General features: G+C 37.2%; 1 protein-coding gene across 9 annotated transcripts in view; it reads right to left on the bottom strand.

The window, feature by feature from the left end:
- PTPN5 (protein tyrosine phosphatase non-receptor type 5) overlaps positions 1-18,851 on the bottom strand; it is a 65,887-nt gene that overhangs the window by 9,286 nt on the left and 37,750 nt on the right. For all 9 annotated transcript variants that reach the window (XM_039350774.1, XM_039350770.1, XM_039350776.1 and 6 more), the window contains 8 exons: positions 16,530-16,613; positions 12,851-13,089; positions 11,113-11,302; positions 9,132-9,216; positions 6,915-6,994; positions 6,298-6,435; positions 2,994-3,104; positions 138-298 (listed from right to left, as the gene is read on the bottom strand). In XM_039350774.1, the coding sequence (XP_039206708.1) occupies positions 138-298; positions 2,994-3,104; positions 6,298-6,435; positions 6,915-6,994; positions 9,132-9,216; positions 11,113-11,302; positions 12,851-13,089; positions 16,530-16,613 (1,088 nt within the window). The remainder of the gene's footprint in view (positions 1-137; positions 299-2,993; positions 3,105-6,297; positions 6,436-6,914; positions 6,995-9,131; positions 9,217-11,112; positions 11,303-12,850; positions 13,090-16,529; positions 16,614-18,851) is intronic.

The raw sequence follows: 18,851 nt of genomic DNA, 5'->3' as shown, positions 1-18,851 counted from the left end.
AAAAGTGAAAGCAAAGCTCAGCATTGTATATAACATTAAAAGCAAAGGACATTTCAAATGAATGTCAGGGGCATAGGAAAATGACCTAAGTACCTTCCCCCCCCCTCATTTCTTTCTAACAATGTTTAATAATCTACCTGCAATGAACAATGATTGGGGCATTCTTTTCTTCGGCACAATGCATGGCTTCTTCCACTTCTTGAACCAGTTGGAGCAGGGGTGGTGCGTGACCCGGGGTCTTCTGGTCTGGCCAAGATGTATACCAGTAGTGCTTCAGTTTTCTTGTTTCTTCGCCATTCTATAAGACAGTGAGCAAGAAAATCGGGAGCAAGAGAATTAGAGGCAACCACATGAATTTGTTTTCAGATATGAAAAGCATCTCCCATTAGAGAAACCTCAAAAAGCAGCCCAGAATTTCCAAAGGTGAGAACTTCTAATGGCTCAGACTTTTAACACCTTTCCTTGAAATATGCAATCAACTGGCATTTGTTCAAAGACTCCTGAAAATATGGCAGCATATGATTCCTTGATTTGCATTTCAAATTTTAGGTAAAAATTAACTGCACGTTTCTGTTGAATGACTCAGTACCTTAAGATTATTTGGGTGAGGATTTTCCGAATACTGAAAATTCTGCACAGGAAGCTGGCAAGGAAAGAAATCAGGAGAGATGTCTAGCTACATAAGGAAATCCTACTGGTTGTCATTAAAGAAAGATCCAATCAATTTCCTGAACCCTGAGGACAATCAATCAGTGGAATTGCTCGCCTCCAGAAGTTGTGGGTGCTCTGTCACTGGAGGTTTTTAAAGAAGAGATTGGGCAGCCATTTGTCTGGAATGGTGCAGGGGTAGGCAACCTTGGCTCTTTTATGACTCGTGGACTTCAACTCCCAGAATTCCCGAGCCAGCCAAGGGGTAGGCAATCTCCTCTTGAGCACAGGGTTGGACTAAAAGGCCTTCAAGGTTCCTTCCAACCCTTTACTCTATGTTCTATTTCTCTTGTTCAATAGTCTCCATCCCCCAAATGTATTATCATTATTTAGCATGTTAGCAGTCCCTTTAAATGGCGGCTACTTTGACTTTTTTTATTAACGTACTGACAACTAGAATAAATCAAGAGCAACAGCAGCTAAAGCAGCAATAGAACACTGATGCCATTTTTTTAAAAATTAAACTGGCTCCTATAACATCATGCAACTAGCAAGTGAGGATAATTTACATTGCAATGTTGCTTTGTTCATTAATTCAGATTGCACTACTATATTAAAAAAAGTAAAAAATAATAGAGTCCCTGTGCATTTTACTCCATTAGTCATTGCCGATTATAGAGAGTTTACCTCTATCTTTTGTTGTTGTTAGTTGCGAAGTCGTGTCCGACCCATCGCGACTCCATGGACAACGTTCCTCCAGGTCTTCCTGTCCTCTACCATCTTCTGTAGTCCATTTAAGCTCACACCTACTGCTTCAGTGACTCCATCCAGCCACCTCCTTCTCTATCGTCCCTTTCTTCTATTGCCCTCAATCCTTCCCAGCATTAGGCTCTTCTCCAGTGAGTCCTTCCTTCTCATTAGGTGGCCAAAGTACTTGAGTTTCAACTTCAGGATCTGGCCTTCTAAAGAGCAGTCAGGGATGATCTCCTCTAGGACTGACCGGTTTGATCACCTTGCAGTCCAGGGGACTCGCAGGAGTCTTCTCTAGCACCATAGCTCAAAGGCCTCAATTCTTTTGCACTCAGCCTTTCTTATGGTCCAACTTTCACAGCCATACATTGCAACTGGGAAAATCATGGCCTGGACTATACACACTTTTGTTGGCAGGGTGATGTCTCTGCTTTTTAGTATGCTGTCTAGATTTGCCATAGCTTTCCTCCCCAGGAGCAAGTGTCTTTTAATTTCTTGGCTGTAATCCCCATCTGTGGAGATCGTGGAGCCCAGGAAGATAAAATCTGTCACTACCTCCATTTTTTGCCTCTATCTTAAAAACATTATATTCCAGGAAGGTTTTTTGGCAGTGGGGGGGGGGGGAGAAGGCTTTGATTAAAGATATATATTTAGCTGGTAGATCACATTAAGTTTTTAGAATAGATAAATATTGAAATATTCACTTCTCCAGGCAAAAAAGCTGCTAAAATAGTACATGATTTTGTAACATGTTTTTTTGTTTGTTTGTTTCTGTGCTCAACTCACTTTACAGAAAGTTTTATAGAAAGGCATGAATTATAAATATTTGTTTCTCTCTTTGGAAGGATTGATCTTTTGAGGATGAAAGAAATGTTGCTGTCTAAGAGAACCAGCAGTGAAAATTTTATGAGTTTATTTGCAGAAAATAAAGTCATCCATGGAGGGTTTTCCGGCAACTGCCGAGATCACTGCAGAGTGCAGGTACTTCCATATTGTGGTCCCCACACAAGTTCAACAATACTAATACCAATCACACCAAAGATCTTATAGAACTAATTGTTAATATCTAACCTGCTCAAATATAGAAATCTGTTAAAAATACAGATATGGTACAAATACTAAGGCTGTTGTAAAGTCAGTACATTTAGGAAGGCTTTTTAATAGGTAACAAAAGCAGATCAGTAATGCCTATTGAAAATGCGTCTGGTAATAAATTGCTAGTAGGCGGCTGAGTGGAATGACTCATCATTCTAACTGCTCTGCAAAGAGCTTGATGGCCTTCGTATTACACCAGGAGTAGGCAACCTTGGCTCTTTTATGCTGGCTCAGGAATTCTGGGAGTTGAAATCCACAAGTCATAAAAGAGACAAGGTTGCCTACCCCTCGTATTCTTTCTAAGAGGCCTATCAACATTACTAAAGCCACCTTCAATCTGAAGCTCTGCAAAGGCTATAACTTTTGGATCCCAAGCTACACAATGTGCTGCTTACCTGAATGGAATTTAGAAACAACATCATCAGCAAGGTCATGAAAAGAATATTTCTAATTTTTTTTTACTGAAGTGTCTATGAGTAACCCATTACTTTATATCTTACCTTTAGGGTAATAAGCCTTAACCGATAATCATCTGCTTGTATGACTCTGTTAACTGTAATTTCAATTCCTTCATAGGTAATTTGCTCTTCTGGCCAGTACTCTGTACATTTCTAGGCAAAAATTAAATCACACATATGAAGGCAGAAGTCTGCAAAAAGTATATGTGCTCTATTAAGCTTACGAAAAGTACCGGTGGTCCTCGACTTACAACCACAACTGACTCCCAAATTTAGGTTGTTAAGTGAATTTTGCCGCATTTTAAGACCTTTCTTGCCACAGTTGTTAAGTGAGTCCCTGCTATTGTTAAGTTAGTAGCATGGTTGTTAAGTGAAACAGGCTTCCCTATTGACTTAGCTTGTCAGAAGGTCCCAAAAGGCGATCACATGACCCTAGGACACTGCAACCGTCATAAATATGGGACAGTTGCCAAGCATATGAATTTTGATCCCATGACCATGGGGATGGTGCAACGGTCATAAGTGTCATAAGTGTGAAAAATGGTCATAAGGCACTGTAACTTTGAACGGTCACTAAATGAATGTTGTAAGTCGAGAACTACTTGTATACATTTGAATTATTGCAGAATGTTATCAGAAATTAGTTGTGCTATAAGTTAAAAGTATTAACTGATATAAAGTGGTATTTTACCTGAGTCAGAATGTTTGGCTCTCTCCCCCCCCCCCCGGCTCCCCATTAAAACATATATTTTTCAATATTTTCCTTGGTTTAAGAACTGCAGAAATGAGAAAATCCTATCACATTTATTTTTCTCATGTCATTATTACAGCGACAAAAGCAACCAGTAGGGATTTGCAAAGCAGCCAAGTTTCAATTCAGATTTTAACTTTGATGATGACAAGATTAAATTCAAACGTAAGATTCGGGGTTCAAAAACAACAAAATTAAATTTAGACCCATTTGAGGCTATAATAGAAAATCACCATCATGCCTGGAGCCATTTAATTTTTGAAAGAATGAGATGCAGATAACAAGGATAGAACATTTACAGGAATTTGTTTAAAGAAAATTGAAATCAATTTATATTATCACTGTCATATGCATAATACAAGGGTCTAAGACATAACTTTATAGACAATTCAGAATTGTCCCCAAGCAAGTAAAGTATACTTCCCAGAACAGAAGACTCAGACAAATAAGGAGCAGAGAAAAAAGTACAAAATAGAGAATTAAAATATGTGAGGGGAAGGGAGAGGAGATGCTGCAATGGTTGTAAGTGTGAAAAATGGTCATAAGTCACTTTTTTCAGTGCTGTTTTAACTTTGAATGGTTGTAAACCCAGGACTATCTGCAGTCATTAGGTATCTGTGTTCTTTGTAAAAAGAAACATTTTCATCTCTTTGTGTATGTGTGATGTGCACTTTCTGTTCTAGGGGCTAATCAGGGAATGTTAGATGTGTATGTGTACAAGTGTATCTGTGAGGTCAAATCAGGAACATTTGTGCTCCCTCCCTCCCTCCCTCCCCCCCCCTCTCTCTGTGTGTTTTCTGTTATTTCCTCATATTGTATCTGTGTTTGTTATATGTGAGCTGAGACACACAGGATGGGCTGCATTTGGATGTCCTGTGCCATGTGATCAGAAGGAAGTGGGCTTGGATTGTAATATTCATAAATCATCCAAACCACTTCTCAATTGCATCCCCATAGGAGTGAATTAAGGGATTTTTTTTTCCTGCATGGCACCCAGGTTAGTTTGGCCCATTTTAACCACAATCTATGTTTCCTTTGCTTTTCCTTCCATACCAAAATATGTCTCATTCTCTTCTATGCTGAAGAGCTATCCTGCTGATGAACAGGCAGTATCCTAAATTTTTCTTTCACCATTCCATGGGGGGGGGGGGGTTGCACACACACCGTAATCAGAAGTGCTAGTAGCTATCTATAGCTCAGTCTTGGAACAGCTGAAATGAAGAACACCGACGCATTTCCGTGGGCTGTCTGTCAGTTCACATTACATTTTATAAGAGCGCTACAGTACTGGAGCCTTAATCTTTGCATTCTTAGAATTAATGTATATAGTGTGGACACAAAGATTCTTCTTGTAGTCTATATTTATATTTGAGTCACAACACAATTCAATCACATCTTTTTTTTAATGGAAAAATTGTGAAGCGTCCCAGAGTCTTGAACAATAATGAATGACTTCATTAAGCCATGTCTCTCTGATAAAGCACAAGTATGTACAGAGAATTCCAGATGTGTAAGATTTCCATTCCTTTTGTAGTAACGCTATAACGTTGCAGCTATAAATTGCAATGAATAGAATGAAAATATGGCAGTCGACCCAAAGCTTTCTGGATTGGTAAAAGCTGATTTATGCTACTCTTCTAGATGATTGGTCAAATATTTTGCCAACCAGACTTTAGTTTTTTTTAAAGCTGTCCTGGTGTGCCATCTTAAAAGAGTCAGATGCTCAAGATTCTTATGGCTCTGTTGAAAAGGGCAGCAAGGAGAGAAGCCAAAGTACATGTGAAGCTGCTAATGCAGAATTAAACAAGTGTTCAACAGGTGGATTCAAGGGCCACAAAATTTGCTGGCCGTATTCTATTAGTAGGGCCTTAATCTGGCATTAGGCCAGGGGTCTTCAAACTTGGCCCTTTTATGACTTGTGGACTTCAACTCCCAGAATTCCTCAGCCAGCGTGCCTGACTGAGGAATTCTGGGAGTTGAAGTCCACAAGTCATAAAAGGGCCAAGTTTGAAGACTCCTACATTAGGCCATCACTGCTATGTGCTTATCAAAGTTTCTTTCTAGAAAAACTAGCTGCTGACATAGCTCTACTGCAATCACATTCTGATCAGTATTCATCCTTGCAGCTGAAGCAATAGCAGGACAAGAATCATATTTACTTTAATAACAAAATTAAATATCCATGTGCAACAGGAACATTTCAAAAGAGAGATTTCAATCTCAAAAGAAAAAAATAGGAAATGTACTTCGGGAGTGGCTCAAATATACATCTATGGAGTCATCCAGATCATGGTTGTCCCAAAGGTGCTTTTTTGTAAGGCAACTGGACTCCCTTTGTTTTTGCTTGTTCTTGGATGAGAAGCAAAATGTCTTCAAGCAAAACCAAAGGAAGTCCAGTTGCCTTTTGAAAAAGCACCTTTGGGATGTTCAAGTATATGTTAAAAGTTTTCATTCATCGTTCATCATCCATCTTTACCTTGATTACTTGTGTTACAAGGCAGACTAGTTTTATGAATGGAATCATGTTTCATTCAGGAGCACACTGAAAGCGCAAAACAGGATTAAAAAAAATAGAAAATAGAGATTCAGCATTACCTCATTCATCTCTTCTATATTGGTAATCATGACAATGATTGGAGAATGCTCCTGCCATACCATTCTCCAGAAATCACTGACAGTATTAACTATGGGTCCCTGAGTAGCAATGTACGCTTTTTCTTCTCCTCTATAGCCCTAGCAAAAAAAAAACAAAAAACAAAAACAAGGATCATGAGTGCTGAAATGTACGTATACCTCAGTCCTTCAAGTTTTCACTCAGAAGCTCTTTAGCAAATTAGAAAGAAATATACTCACTCACTCTTCACATGCAGTGAAACAAATAAGCACAAGCGACATAAATTTGATTTATACAAAAACTAACAGTTCCTATGGTGAGAATTCATTTGGGCTTTATCTGGCACCCCATTTTGGGGCCTGGTTGGATTGAAAAGAGCATGATGGTAAAGATGACTGTAATTCACTATTAGAGATTGCTAGCAAGTCACACTTTAAATCACCGCATGTATATTTTACAACTTTGAGATTTGAATCTGTTTCTCTCTCAGCATGTTGGAAGGACTGAAATGATTGTGGAATTCTGCAACTACTGAAAAATAACTGAGGCCCAACAAAACCACTTATACAGGAAAATTCTATGGAACTGCCAGTCTTACCCTGATGTAATTAGCATTAATGTAAGAGCTAAGGGGATCATCTTGATCATCTGAGGTAAGGCACACTCTGCTGTGACGATCTGGAAAATGGAAAGCAACAATGCTGAGTTATAAACCGGAATGGGGAAAAAAAAGGTTTTTTCTTTTCCAACATGAATTGTACAAAAATATTACACAACAGACCCTTAATCTGGAATTGTAGGAACGGGCCAAATGTTTGATTTGAAGAAACACAAGAGAACCCTGATGGTTTTAGTTAAAGGTCTATCTAATTCAGAATTCTGCTTCCCACAGTTACAATAACAGATGCCCTGTAGAAAGTAGTCATTGCTTTTGCTCACCTATAGCTCATATTCAGTGAGATACAACCGTAGGGCTGTATTTAGATGCTATTACTAGTACCCATTAAGAGGCTTAACATCCCTTTCTAATTCCCCTTGGAATTCATATTAGTCAATACTTTTACCACATTTTGTAGCAATGAACGGAACACAGCAACGCTGAAGAAGCAGGGTGCTACAATACCTTTTACAATTCGGTATTCTTTCTTATTGCAGAACTAATCATTATTAACGTTGCATGTAGCCTGATCTAAATACCAGTGCAAAGGCAGAGATCTGCTATAATTCTATAGGATTTAATGTTGTGCTGCTTTTGAGCAGCAACTTTTTTTAATGAGCTTTCTGAAATCAACCATTTTCATATGGTTACGATGGAACTTTTGAGACAAAAGGCTTAAAAGAAATTACCGACAACAAATCTGTAAATCTGCAAAAGAAATGCAGTATACATTAGCTGAATTAAAGACTATTATCATTTCTCTCGCTAACTGCAATTAGCTATAGCGTTGCAAGAAACTAACTGATCATTAAGTTAAGTGCCTATTTATCTTTCAGTTCTAGCTGGAATGAACATTTATTTTTGAAAACTTTAAATATTTTCTTTTATTTTCAGAACAACGTATTCTGTTTTGTGGGCAACTTTTCTAATTGAAAACTGTTTTTAAGCTTTTTTAAAGAACGAAATTGTAATTGTAAAGTGTTAATGCAGATCAAATGTTTCAGTGCACGGATGTATTTCAAATAGAAGAAAAACACATTTCAGGAAGCATTTTAAACAGTTGATATGATTTTTTAGTCCATTTTGTTAAAACAATCAGAACAATGATTGAGACCAGATAAATAGTAAATACTAACATCCAACATAACATTTTCCATATCAGGAAATATAATGCAGTCTAATACAATAACCTTGGATCCCTCCAAAACAGAAATTCTAAAAATTGTAGGAAATAGTAAAATCTCAGAAGATTTTGACCGATTTATCTCTCAAACTCTGAGAGGTACTGAAAACACACAACATTCAAATTGGGAGATTCATACTTACCGTACATGCCGGTGTACAAGGCGACCCGGCGTATAAGACGACCCCCGTCTTTGGCGCCGAGTCGCATTCCTAGAACGTCGTCTTATACGGCAGAAACTACCAGTATTTCCGGCGTATAAGACGACTCGGCGTATAAGACGACCCCCGACTTCAGCGCCGATTTTAACGCTTGCAGAAGTCGCCTTATACGCCGGCATATACGGTACTGCCTGGGAATGTATGTACAGGTAGTCCTTGACTTACAGCAGTTCATTTTGTGACTGTTCAAAGTTACAATGGCACTGAAAAAAAAGTGACTTATGACTGTTTTTTACATTTACGACCATGGTAGCATCCCTGTGGTCACGTGATCAAAATTCAGATGCTTGCAAACTGGCATGTATTTATGACAGTTGCAGTGTCCCGGGGTCATGTGATCACCTATTGCGACATTTTGACGAGCAAAGTCAATGAGGAAGCCAGATTCGCTTAATCACCATGTCACTAATTTAACAACTGCAGTGATTCATTTAACAACTGTGGCAAGAAAAGATCGTAAAATGGGCCAAAATTCACTTAACAACTGTCTCACTTAGCAACAGAAATTTTGGGCTCACTTGTTGTAAGTTGAGGACTACTTGTATTGCGCTGCTGATCTTAATCCATATTCTTTGTGGGAGTTTGGTGAACAACTCCAAAATGCTTCTGCAACTCAGTGATCTTTCCTGAGCTATCAAGTCATCACTACGGCAAATCCCATCAAGCTTAAAACTGCTTGTAAGTTCACAAACATATATATTAACACATAGTTCAAAATGCTTCTGCACTGAAAATGGATTTCTATGTACTTACTTGGGAGAATTGTTTTGTAGCGATTCTTTCGGACTAAACCTGGAATGTCATATTCCTTTGGATCAATAAAGTTCATTGGGATTTCCTGTTGAAATATACATCATAAAAATTAATAATTTATTAATATCATTAAATTTTAAACAAGAATTATTGGTGGCAAGAAATTTACTCCAAGACATATTACAATCCTAATAGCTTTTTACTTAAAAAGTGAAAATGGATTTTAAAAAAAAAGAATATTGTAATACTTGTGAAAACTTGTTCAATCCAGATTCAAACCCAGTGAATTGGAGAATTTGAGTACTAAAAGAAATGTGATGGGCCTGTGAGATATATTTAAAGCCCTTTTATTTTAGTTTAATAGGAATGGGATTAAAGTATAACATTGTGTTTTTTGTTATTTTTAGATTTATGTTCTATATTTATTCCAGGAAGAAAAGGCAGTTTATAATTTTTATTTTTTCTTTTTCTCTTTACAAAAAACAAAATACAAAGTACATTTTTTTTTCTTAACAATACTATGTCCTATATCTCTTACATTTATTTACACTTATTTACATTACTTCTCATACTTTTTTATTCCTCAATTCTAACCAACTATAATACCTGTCCCATATCTCATGAAATTCTGTAACTTCCTTGTCTTTTATTTCTAGAGTAAGTTTGTACATCTCAGCACATTCTAGTATCTTGTAAATAATCATTACATTTGTTGATATATTGGGGCTCTCCCTTTTCTTTATTAAAATATTCCCGTGCAGCACATTGCACTGAGAGAGAGTGAATTTTTATGGCTAATCTTTTTTATGAAGCTGAATCTAATATTTGTTGTACTAATATTTTGTTCTACTGGCACTTTTTAATAACTTAGTTGATCACCGGATAACCTTATAGGAACTCAAACTACATAATTACTCCTCTGCTAAACAATTAAAAAAAATTTCTTATGCTTCTGGCTTATCAAATAAATCTATGTTAATTTTATGCACTTCATTACTCAAGATAAGACCAAGGGGGAATACAAGTCATTAAAAGCACCACTGTACAAACGATAGTAAAACTAATGAATTTAATTTTAATTACTGTATGGTATTTATAAATGACTGTGTGTGTTTTGATGATGCGGAAGTCCCATCTGGTGATGATACTATACAAATAAGGCTGGAAAGCTCTGTTGCAGAAATGCTTACCAGGAACAAACCTGCAACGTTTCATAAAAACAGGTGCAAGAACTTGTAGATTTGTGTGTGTGTGTGTGCAATGGATAATATCTAAGTTATGTTAGTCAATATAGTGAGATTAAGCATAGGAAATTACATTACCAGGATATGTTCCCCTCATTCAGCCATTTTTTTCCTAGACTTCAAGTCACCTTTCCATTCTTTCAAAACTTACTACTGGTATATGCCCCAACTCTCCAATAAACGAACAAAAATCTGGATCTGATAGATGCAAATGCTGTATGCTAATGTACTATATGGGTTTCTTTTTGTTTTATATTTATGAAATATAGAAAGAATGTTTGCTTTTGCTTCCTTTCAAAGCTGTTCGGCCTTGCCAAGGTCACGTCTCCTAAAACTGTTCCTATTTCCTCCCAATTCAGCCATAGCTGGGATATATTGAAAACCTTCAAAATGCAGACATTGATTCAAACAGCAAGTTAAAAGTGCCTGCTGTTAAAAGGAAGGTTGTTTCCAGAAATCCATGCATGAAATGAGGGGGTGGGGAAGCATCAAGCCATCCTTGAAATATTTCCAAATCTAGATTCAGGGCACCAAAAACATATTCTCCTTTCTTCTAACTAGATTTTTCCCCAGAGCTTAATGAATTTTTTAAAAAAACGCTTTTGTTTTAAATTATTGCAATTGATTTCACTGAATATTATAATTTTCTTCAGATCACTGTGAGCACTGATATGCTTCAGTATGGGCAGTGCTAATAGAAACACTTATTTTGGAAACGGGGGCACCAAAATACTTACAAAAAATTCTGTCTGAAGCGCAAAAGAATCTAAAGCTTTCTCGTGCAGTTCCTCTTCTGAGAGAATGTTTGACGCTGTCTGGAGGTATTCTTGAGTTGACTGTTCCCTGGGAGACATGATATAGCCAAACCCTTGTTCAGTACAGCCAGGAGTACACATGTCCAACGTGAGCGAAACATTTGAACCTCGCCTGGACATACAGAGGTAACCGTTAATGGCTATGAAACAAATCAACATGAATCACTCACTTCCTATTTGTATGATGTTCACCCTGAGCCAAGATGTATCTTCATAATCTTTTCATTCTTCTGGATGTATTGTATTACATTTCCTTTCACATACGGTACATCCAGTCAATAAACTATGGCCAGGTTATCTGGGACCTGTAATCAAATACATCTAGCAATCACAAAAAATTAATCCGATAGTCCTCATTGGGAACAGCAATTCCATCATGGAGAGACATGGTCCTACAGTGAGAAATCACATGACCCCCACTGGCTTACAACAACCAGTTTGGGTTGCAGTTGTTAAGTGATTCACATGCAGTTGTTAAGCACAAGTCATAACTGTGACTTGTGACTTTCTGACACTCCGATTTTGCTTGTTGGAAGCCAGCAGTGAAGGTAGAAAATGGGGATCAGGTGACTCTGGTCAGAATTGTGCACTAGTTACCAAGTACCCAAATTGTGATTATATGACTGTGGGGACACTGCGATGACTGCAACTTCAAGAACTGGTGATATATGTTTCCTTGTTCAGTGCTGTCATAACTTTGAACAGTCAATGAGTTAAGTGATCACTACGCAAGGACTACCTGTTATTATATTATCCTTCTGAGTATAGAATATTGAAATGTGGAATTTGATGCTACTTAAGAGAGAAAAACATTATAGCTAAAACAAATAATTCAATTTAATAAAGGTTAGCCTAACAACTACGTTGGCTAGAAAACATTGGAATGGAGACTCACACCCCTAGAAGACAGGTCAGGAAAAAAACCTATTTATTTATTAGAAGAATAACAGATAATATAATAATTTACATCCCTTATTTCAAAATATTGTCAAGGGCTTTAGATCCACAAATAGAATTACCTTTTCTTCCTTTTCTAAGATATTTTTTTTATTTGCCTTGAAGACCAGCGCTATAGAGACCTAGAAGATAACCCTCCCTGTCTTAAGGCTTTTCTCAGACCATTCATCCCAGCAAGAGAAAAGAGGGATGAATGGAAGATGCACTGCTTTTTTTCTATGCATGGCATTCCCATGGAGATAACTGTTGAGATTTAGAATAGTAGAGGAATGACTATAATAGCTGAGAAAGTTGACAAGAGGATAGAGTTAAATACCCCTCTCAAATGACATATTCTTGCTTTCAAAGTAACCTTTTATTGCCACTGATTATCAAAACAAATCAAAAACTGTGGGAAAAGCATCAGTGGCAAACGAACTCTATGAATAACAAATGGATCATTTTCTTCCAGCAAGTAAAAGTAGATTGACTTTTGTTCAATCGCCAGAAAATTCAACACTTTAACAAGATTAATAGAGTTTGAGAAATCCGTAACAAAGAGTACATTGATAAATATTAATTGGGAATTAATTATTGAGCTGAAGGGGCAGCTCCTTATTTCTGAAAGAAAATAAATTTGGTCCAAATTAAGTTGATTGTTCATAATGGCTAAGCTTCCCCTCCCTGTGATCAGCTGATTGCATTTCTTCACATGCTACCTTACCTTTCCTGCAGCCCTACAGATTTAACTGTAAGAGTTGTTGGATCTGTTTCTGCTTTTATATCCATCACACAGTCGAAAACAGGTGACTCTGGTACAGGATCTAAATCAAGGAAGTCATCATCGTTTTTGTCTTCCGTCCATTCAGAGTAAGTGAACGATGGTTGACGGCTTACAGACTGTCGCCTGTCCTCTTGGAAGGGAAATTGGGGTTCTGGAGGAGCCTTCGCAAGATGCCAAACCTACGAGAAAATAAACTAGACTGCATTTATTGCTCTCTAGAGACAAAGCCTATGGGTTCTGCTGAAGAGAACAGGAAAATGCTATGCAGCGCCTCTGTATGTCACAAGAGAAAGGTCCATTATGGTTTTGCACTCAAGGTGGAAAGCTTTATGCCTAGTAGTTTCCTCAGTCGAATTACCACTGAATTCGGTGAATAATTTCTCCCTCTAATGTGTTATTTGGAAGAATGCATTACCATTTAAAAGGCTTTAAGGTTCTACTATAAATACTTCCTAAATCTTGTAAATGCAGTCCTTCCCAATTTGATGCTAAATGAAGTGTATGCTATTGGGTGCAGTTTTTTTTTTTTTTAACCTTACCCCTGAAACTTCTTTTAGCAAACACAGAATGGGGATGTTTTGCTCATGTGCTCATAATCACATTTAACGCTCAACTCAAGAAAGCAATTACATGACCAAATTAACACTCAGATTTATTGTAAACAAAGACCTTATTTCACTTAGCACAGAGGTCCCCAACCTCGACCACTTTATGTCTTGTGACTTGTGGCTGAGGAATTCTGGGAGTTGAAGTCCACGAGCCATAAAGTGGCCAAGATTGGGAACCCTGACTTAGCATATATTCTATTTCTTATATTGACTCTGGATATAGAGTGGACACACGCTAGAGTCATAAGAAATCATCAGCCATTCGCACAACTTCTCCCTTTTGTACCTTACAAAAAATGGTCTCTACAGTAACTGGACCACTGAAATCAATGAAGAATTATACTGTACTACACCTGCAGTTACTACAAAAATGGCCTAATTTTAAATGCCTTGTAGAAAAATACAGAACATTCTATTTATTGTTCTGCCCTCATTTAGATCTAGATCAGTGTTTCTCAACCTTGACAATTTTAAGGCATGTGGACTTCAACTCCCAGAATTCCACAGCCAGCAATGCTGGCTGTGGAATTCTGGGAGTTGAAGTCCACATGCCTTAAAATTGTAAAGGTTGAGAAACACTGATCTAGATTAAACTATATCAGTAGTCCTGATTTTTTAATTGCTTTTCCTAAATAAAGTTTACCTGCAGGAATATTTTTGGTAGGAAGCAATATTACTCAAAGGGAAATTATTTCTCTGATGTAGTTTTTACTGTTTTTAACAGATAAAACAGTCTTAACTCCATATTAACTCTTGTGATGTTTTTACCATTGTTTATTCAAATGTGAATCTTTTCGGAACATAATCTGACATGGGTGGATTTTTTTTTTTAAAATAAGGAAGCCTTCTTTCCTCTTCCTCTATCTCAAATTAAGAGTAATACAGATAGTCCTCAATTTAGAACCATTCTTTTAGTGATCGTTCGAAATTATAACTGTACTGAAAAAAGTGACTTATGACCATTTTTCACACTTACAACCATTGCAGCATCCCCATGGTCATGGGATCAAAATTTGGATGCTTGACAACTCACTCATATTTATGATGGCTGTGATGTCCCGGGGTCATGTGATCACCTTTTGTGATCTGTTGACAAGCAAAGTCAATGGAGAAGCTAGATTCACTTAACAACCATGTTACTAACTTAGCAACTTAACAACTGCAATGATCCGCAATGTGTTTTCCCCCATTTTACAGCAACAAAGCTCGTAAAATGGAGCAAAACCACTAACAGCTAACAACTATCCTGTTAGCAACAGAAAGGCTCAATTGTGGCTGTAAATCAAGGGCTACTTGTACATAAATAAGCTTTAGACAGCAATATAATATAATCTAGACTAATTAGTCTAGAAGAAGAAGGGGACGACAGAGAATGAGATGGCTGGATGGAGTCACTGAAGCAGTAGGTGTGAACTTAAATGGACTCCAGAAGATGGTAGAGGACAGGAAGACCTAGAGGAACGTTGTCCATGGGGTCGCGATGGGTCGGACACGACTTCGCAATTAACAACAACAACAGACTAATTAGACTAATCAGCTGACCCCAACTCCCCCCGTGTTTCCTGCTCCTCCTTCTATCTTTTAATTCATATTATTGTACTTTCCTAGTTTATTTTTATTGTTTCATTGCTTTGCTACTGTTACGTTTCCGTGTATTAATTTTTCCTATATTGCTGTTTTAAGCCACCCAAGTAGCCCCACGGCAAGATGAGTGGCAAATGATTTTAACAAATAAATCATAATAAATCTGTGCTTGGCTTAACATTTAGCATTCCTGAAACTCAGGTTGTAATTTTGGTCATACATACTTAAGCAAAAATCCCCTTGCACTTGATGGAACATATTTTGTCTAGTTTCAATCAGAAGCTTTCTTGAATTCATTTTATGTCATGGTAAACCTGGCAGGGTGGAGCATGGACAGAGGAGACTGTAAGAAAGGAGGGATCAGCCTAGGAACTGTGTAGCCATTTCTGAAACACTGGCTTCCATAGCAGATGTGATTAGGTTGCAATACATTCTGGCCAATTTATGAAAACACACTGCCTTGCATATTGGGGAACTCTCAAGAAAATCAGAGTAATGGAAGTTTTGTTACTTGAAATATAAGGGAGCTTCACAAATATTGAATACTGAAAATACGAAATAGTAGTGTATGGGGAAATTTTAAACTATAAAAGATATGTTCTAAATATTCAAGATTTGACAAATCTAGGTTCTTTTCTATCAAGTAGGACGACTAAGGAACATTTTAATTGTATAAATTAAGTTGGTCCCAGTTTCTACTTAACACTTAGTAACTTTACAGTCAAGTATTTTCATAACTTGGCTGATCATATGAACTATTGAATGTAAAGACTTCAAGATATTTTGCTAATATTGTTGTACATCTAAAATTATACTATAAGAACCTTTCCCTGTACTTTTTTATTACTTACTGATGTTCTTAATTAAAAATTAAATAGGAAAAAAGTGTGGAACGCTATAGAAAATTCAGTTGGACTAATCCCATTGTTCTTATTCTGTGTTTGCTCTGCAATAGGGAGTATCTCATTGCAGAAGTGGTTTGAACCTTTTACAGTTCACTGTCAATTTAGAAGCTCATCCTTTGCATTTTAATATACATGATTATCCTGCTCTACAGTAGTAGCTTATTATTTGATCAAACAATAAACCTGGTGAATAAGAGCTTTGCAAAGAGCAAATGAACTGTACAGCAAAGCTAATCTTACTACCCACATCAGTCCTCTTATTGAGTTAACTAATTACCCCCTTTAGTAAATGATTTTAAAAAAAACAAACACTTCTTTTTGCAAAAGTAACAGAGGGCACCCTACAATTGTCTAATTCCCAGAATCTATCAGAGTGGGAAAGTATACATACATTGCTAGGGGTTATTTAAGCTTATTTTTCACCATATGTACCAGTAGAACAGTGTAAGGAAACTCAGAAATTATTAATTTATTCAGCAAACTCGTCAACTGAAATTAAATGCTTCCAAGATGTCATCTTACCAATGTTGCTATGAGTAGCAAGCCAAGGAAGAACAGAGACAGCAGGAGGTAAGACACTGTGATGCCTTCATCCCTGATCAGATTCTAAGGAAGAATATAAGCCTATAGTTATTTTAGGGTAGTGAAAGACCCAGAGAGGCATGCAAGAATATGCAGGAATTTGTTCTGAAGGTGGCTCTGAAATTATGTAAATCATTTAAATTTTTTTGACCCAACATTTAACAATTCAAACTTGAAAATAACTAATTTTTCTCACTCATTAAAATAAAACCTTTTTGGCAGTTCATCAAACTACAGCATGTGCTCTCCTGGATAATTAGGGGATACTTAAGTCATTTATGACATTATGGACTGATTCAGAAAAACAATGTTATGGAAAAAGTGAAATTATGAGTTTCTGAAATATGATCAAAAAATGAAGAAATCAAGGAAAGGATAAATGTCAAAACTTGCTACTTTCACAGGTGTGGTAAGCACGCCTTTCTTGACCCTGAAATAGATAATGAAAGGTTCACTCTATAGAGAAAAGGTCCTGAGATGAGACAATGGCTAAGGCTTAACCTCTGAAGAAGGTACAATTTGCAACTTTAAAAGGAGCTGTAGTTTGCCACTCTTTGGAGGTCTTCTTCAAACCCAGACACCCTTCATAATTATTGTCCAAGCTATAACCTACTCTTGGTCACTGAACAATTCTGGAGTATGCTGGAAAAAGATTATCTAAATTCCTTGGAATCCAGATCCATACTTAGGCATAGGGCAAAGATAGCATTGATCACTCTTGTGAATTAATTTTTGACATTAATTGCATCTCTGTTCAGCACAAGTCATTTGTCTTTGTTACCATTCCTCCTTGACTTCTGAAAGCAACTTGAGAATAGACCTCTGTTGAGTGAGTGAAGAATTTGTCTCACGTTGAGTTCTATTCTTAAAAAAGGTGAAGCAGACCAAGAAACAAATGCCACATAGGCTTAAAATTATTTTTATTTAAATGGGCTATAGTAACAAAATCTACTTGTTGCCATGATCTTCCTCTCTTGCCAAGACCATCCTCTTTATTCTCTACAGAATCACTTCCATCATCATTGCTACTCCTAAAATTACCCAGAAATAGACTTCCAGTTTCCCATCACAGCGGCCGCAGATGCTGGAAGGCGAGCTCTGTCTTCCGTGTTTGGTTTCACTCCGCTGGGGGACCCTGGAAAGAGTTGAGAGTCGCCCTATAGGGGCGACAAGCAAGGACAGGATCTCCACTTGATCGCAGGAGGGCGGTAGCCATTCTGCTCAATCCGGGGCAGCCCTCCAAACTGGCGGATGAAAGACCAGCCATAGAAATATGGCTCATCACTAGGTTGCAGACAGCCGAAGTCAAACTTACTACCAGGCACTTCTAAAGCAGCGCGGATGAGACTGGGTGAGATCTGAACCTCTCTTCAATCCCAAGTATTTTCTTTTCCTGTAAAAGCTGCCCAAAGCATCTTCCTCCCTGTGAGAGGGAAGGGAACTTCTATCCCACCTTCTAAGAATAGCAGCGACTGACTATCCAGGGGAGTTAAAACACTGAAAGAACAACCTTAATCTAACTGGATTTATATGCTTCTAAAATTTGGGAACCAAAAGATATCTTTACAGAAGAAATAAAGAAATAAAATTGGAAAAAGGATTATAAAAATTTTGGACTTAAAAAACCTTAAAAGGCATTGGTGACATCTTGAGGCCAAGTTTGATATTACAAATTGTTATTGTCTAAAGGAGACTTGGCTTGAAGCCCAGACTATAAAGACTTTTTCAACCTTGACAAATACCAACTGTGAAAAGCTCAGCTGTGTCCTATACCCAGTTATAAAATTATTTTCATTCTCTGACTTTAAAGCCCTCAACTTAACACACCAGCAAGAGAATATGGATGAAGACCAGGAACAGATTCTTTTTATGTTGAAAGCAATACATGAAACCATTCTTTCAGCTTGTGATGAAATAAGATGCTACAGAAAAGAACAAGATGTCAGCCTAGATATACAAACCCAAATTTTGACCACAATTAAAGAATCAACTACACAGAAGATAACAGAAAAAGTGGAACAATTAAATACTATGATAGAGGATTCAACTGACCAACAAATATAGTCAATGGAAAATCCAGAAAAGGGACTGACAACATTGAAAATGGAAAAGACTTTCTATATAAATCAGAAGAAATTTGAGGAGCAAGAAGAACAGACCGAAGGGAAGACAAACATATCAGGACAACTATAGGGATTTGGAATAATAGAGAGACGATTCGTTAGCCCTTCCCAAAAAATGGCGACTGGATGGTCTTTCTTA

The sequence above is a fragment of the Crotalus tigris genome, unplaced genomic scaffold (assembly GCF_016545835.1).
Source record: "Crotalus tigris isolate CLP2741 ecotype Arizona unplaced genomic scaffold, ASM1654583v1 scf7180000018354.2857554, whole genome shotgun sequence".
In the NCBI taxonomy this organism is placed as follows: domain Eukaryota; kingdom Metazoa; phylum Chordata; class Lepidosauria; order Squamata; family Viperidae; genus Crotalus; species Crotalus tigris.
Note: the sequence above shows the minus strand (reverse complement) of the source record. Positions and strands in the feature narration are given on the sequence as shown.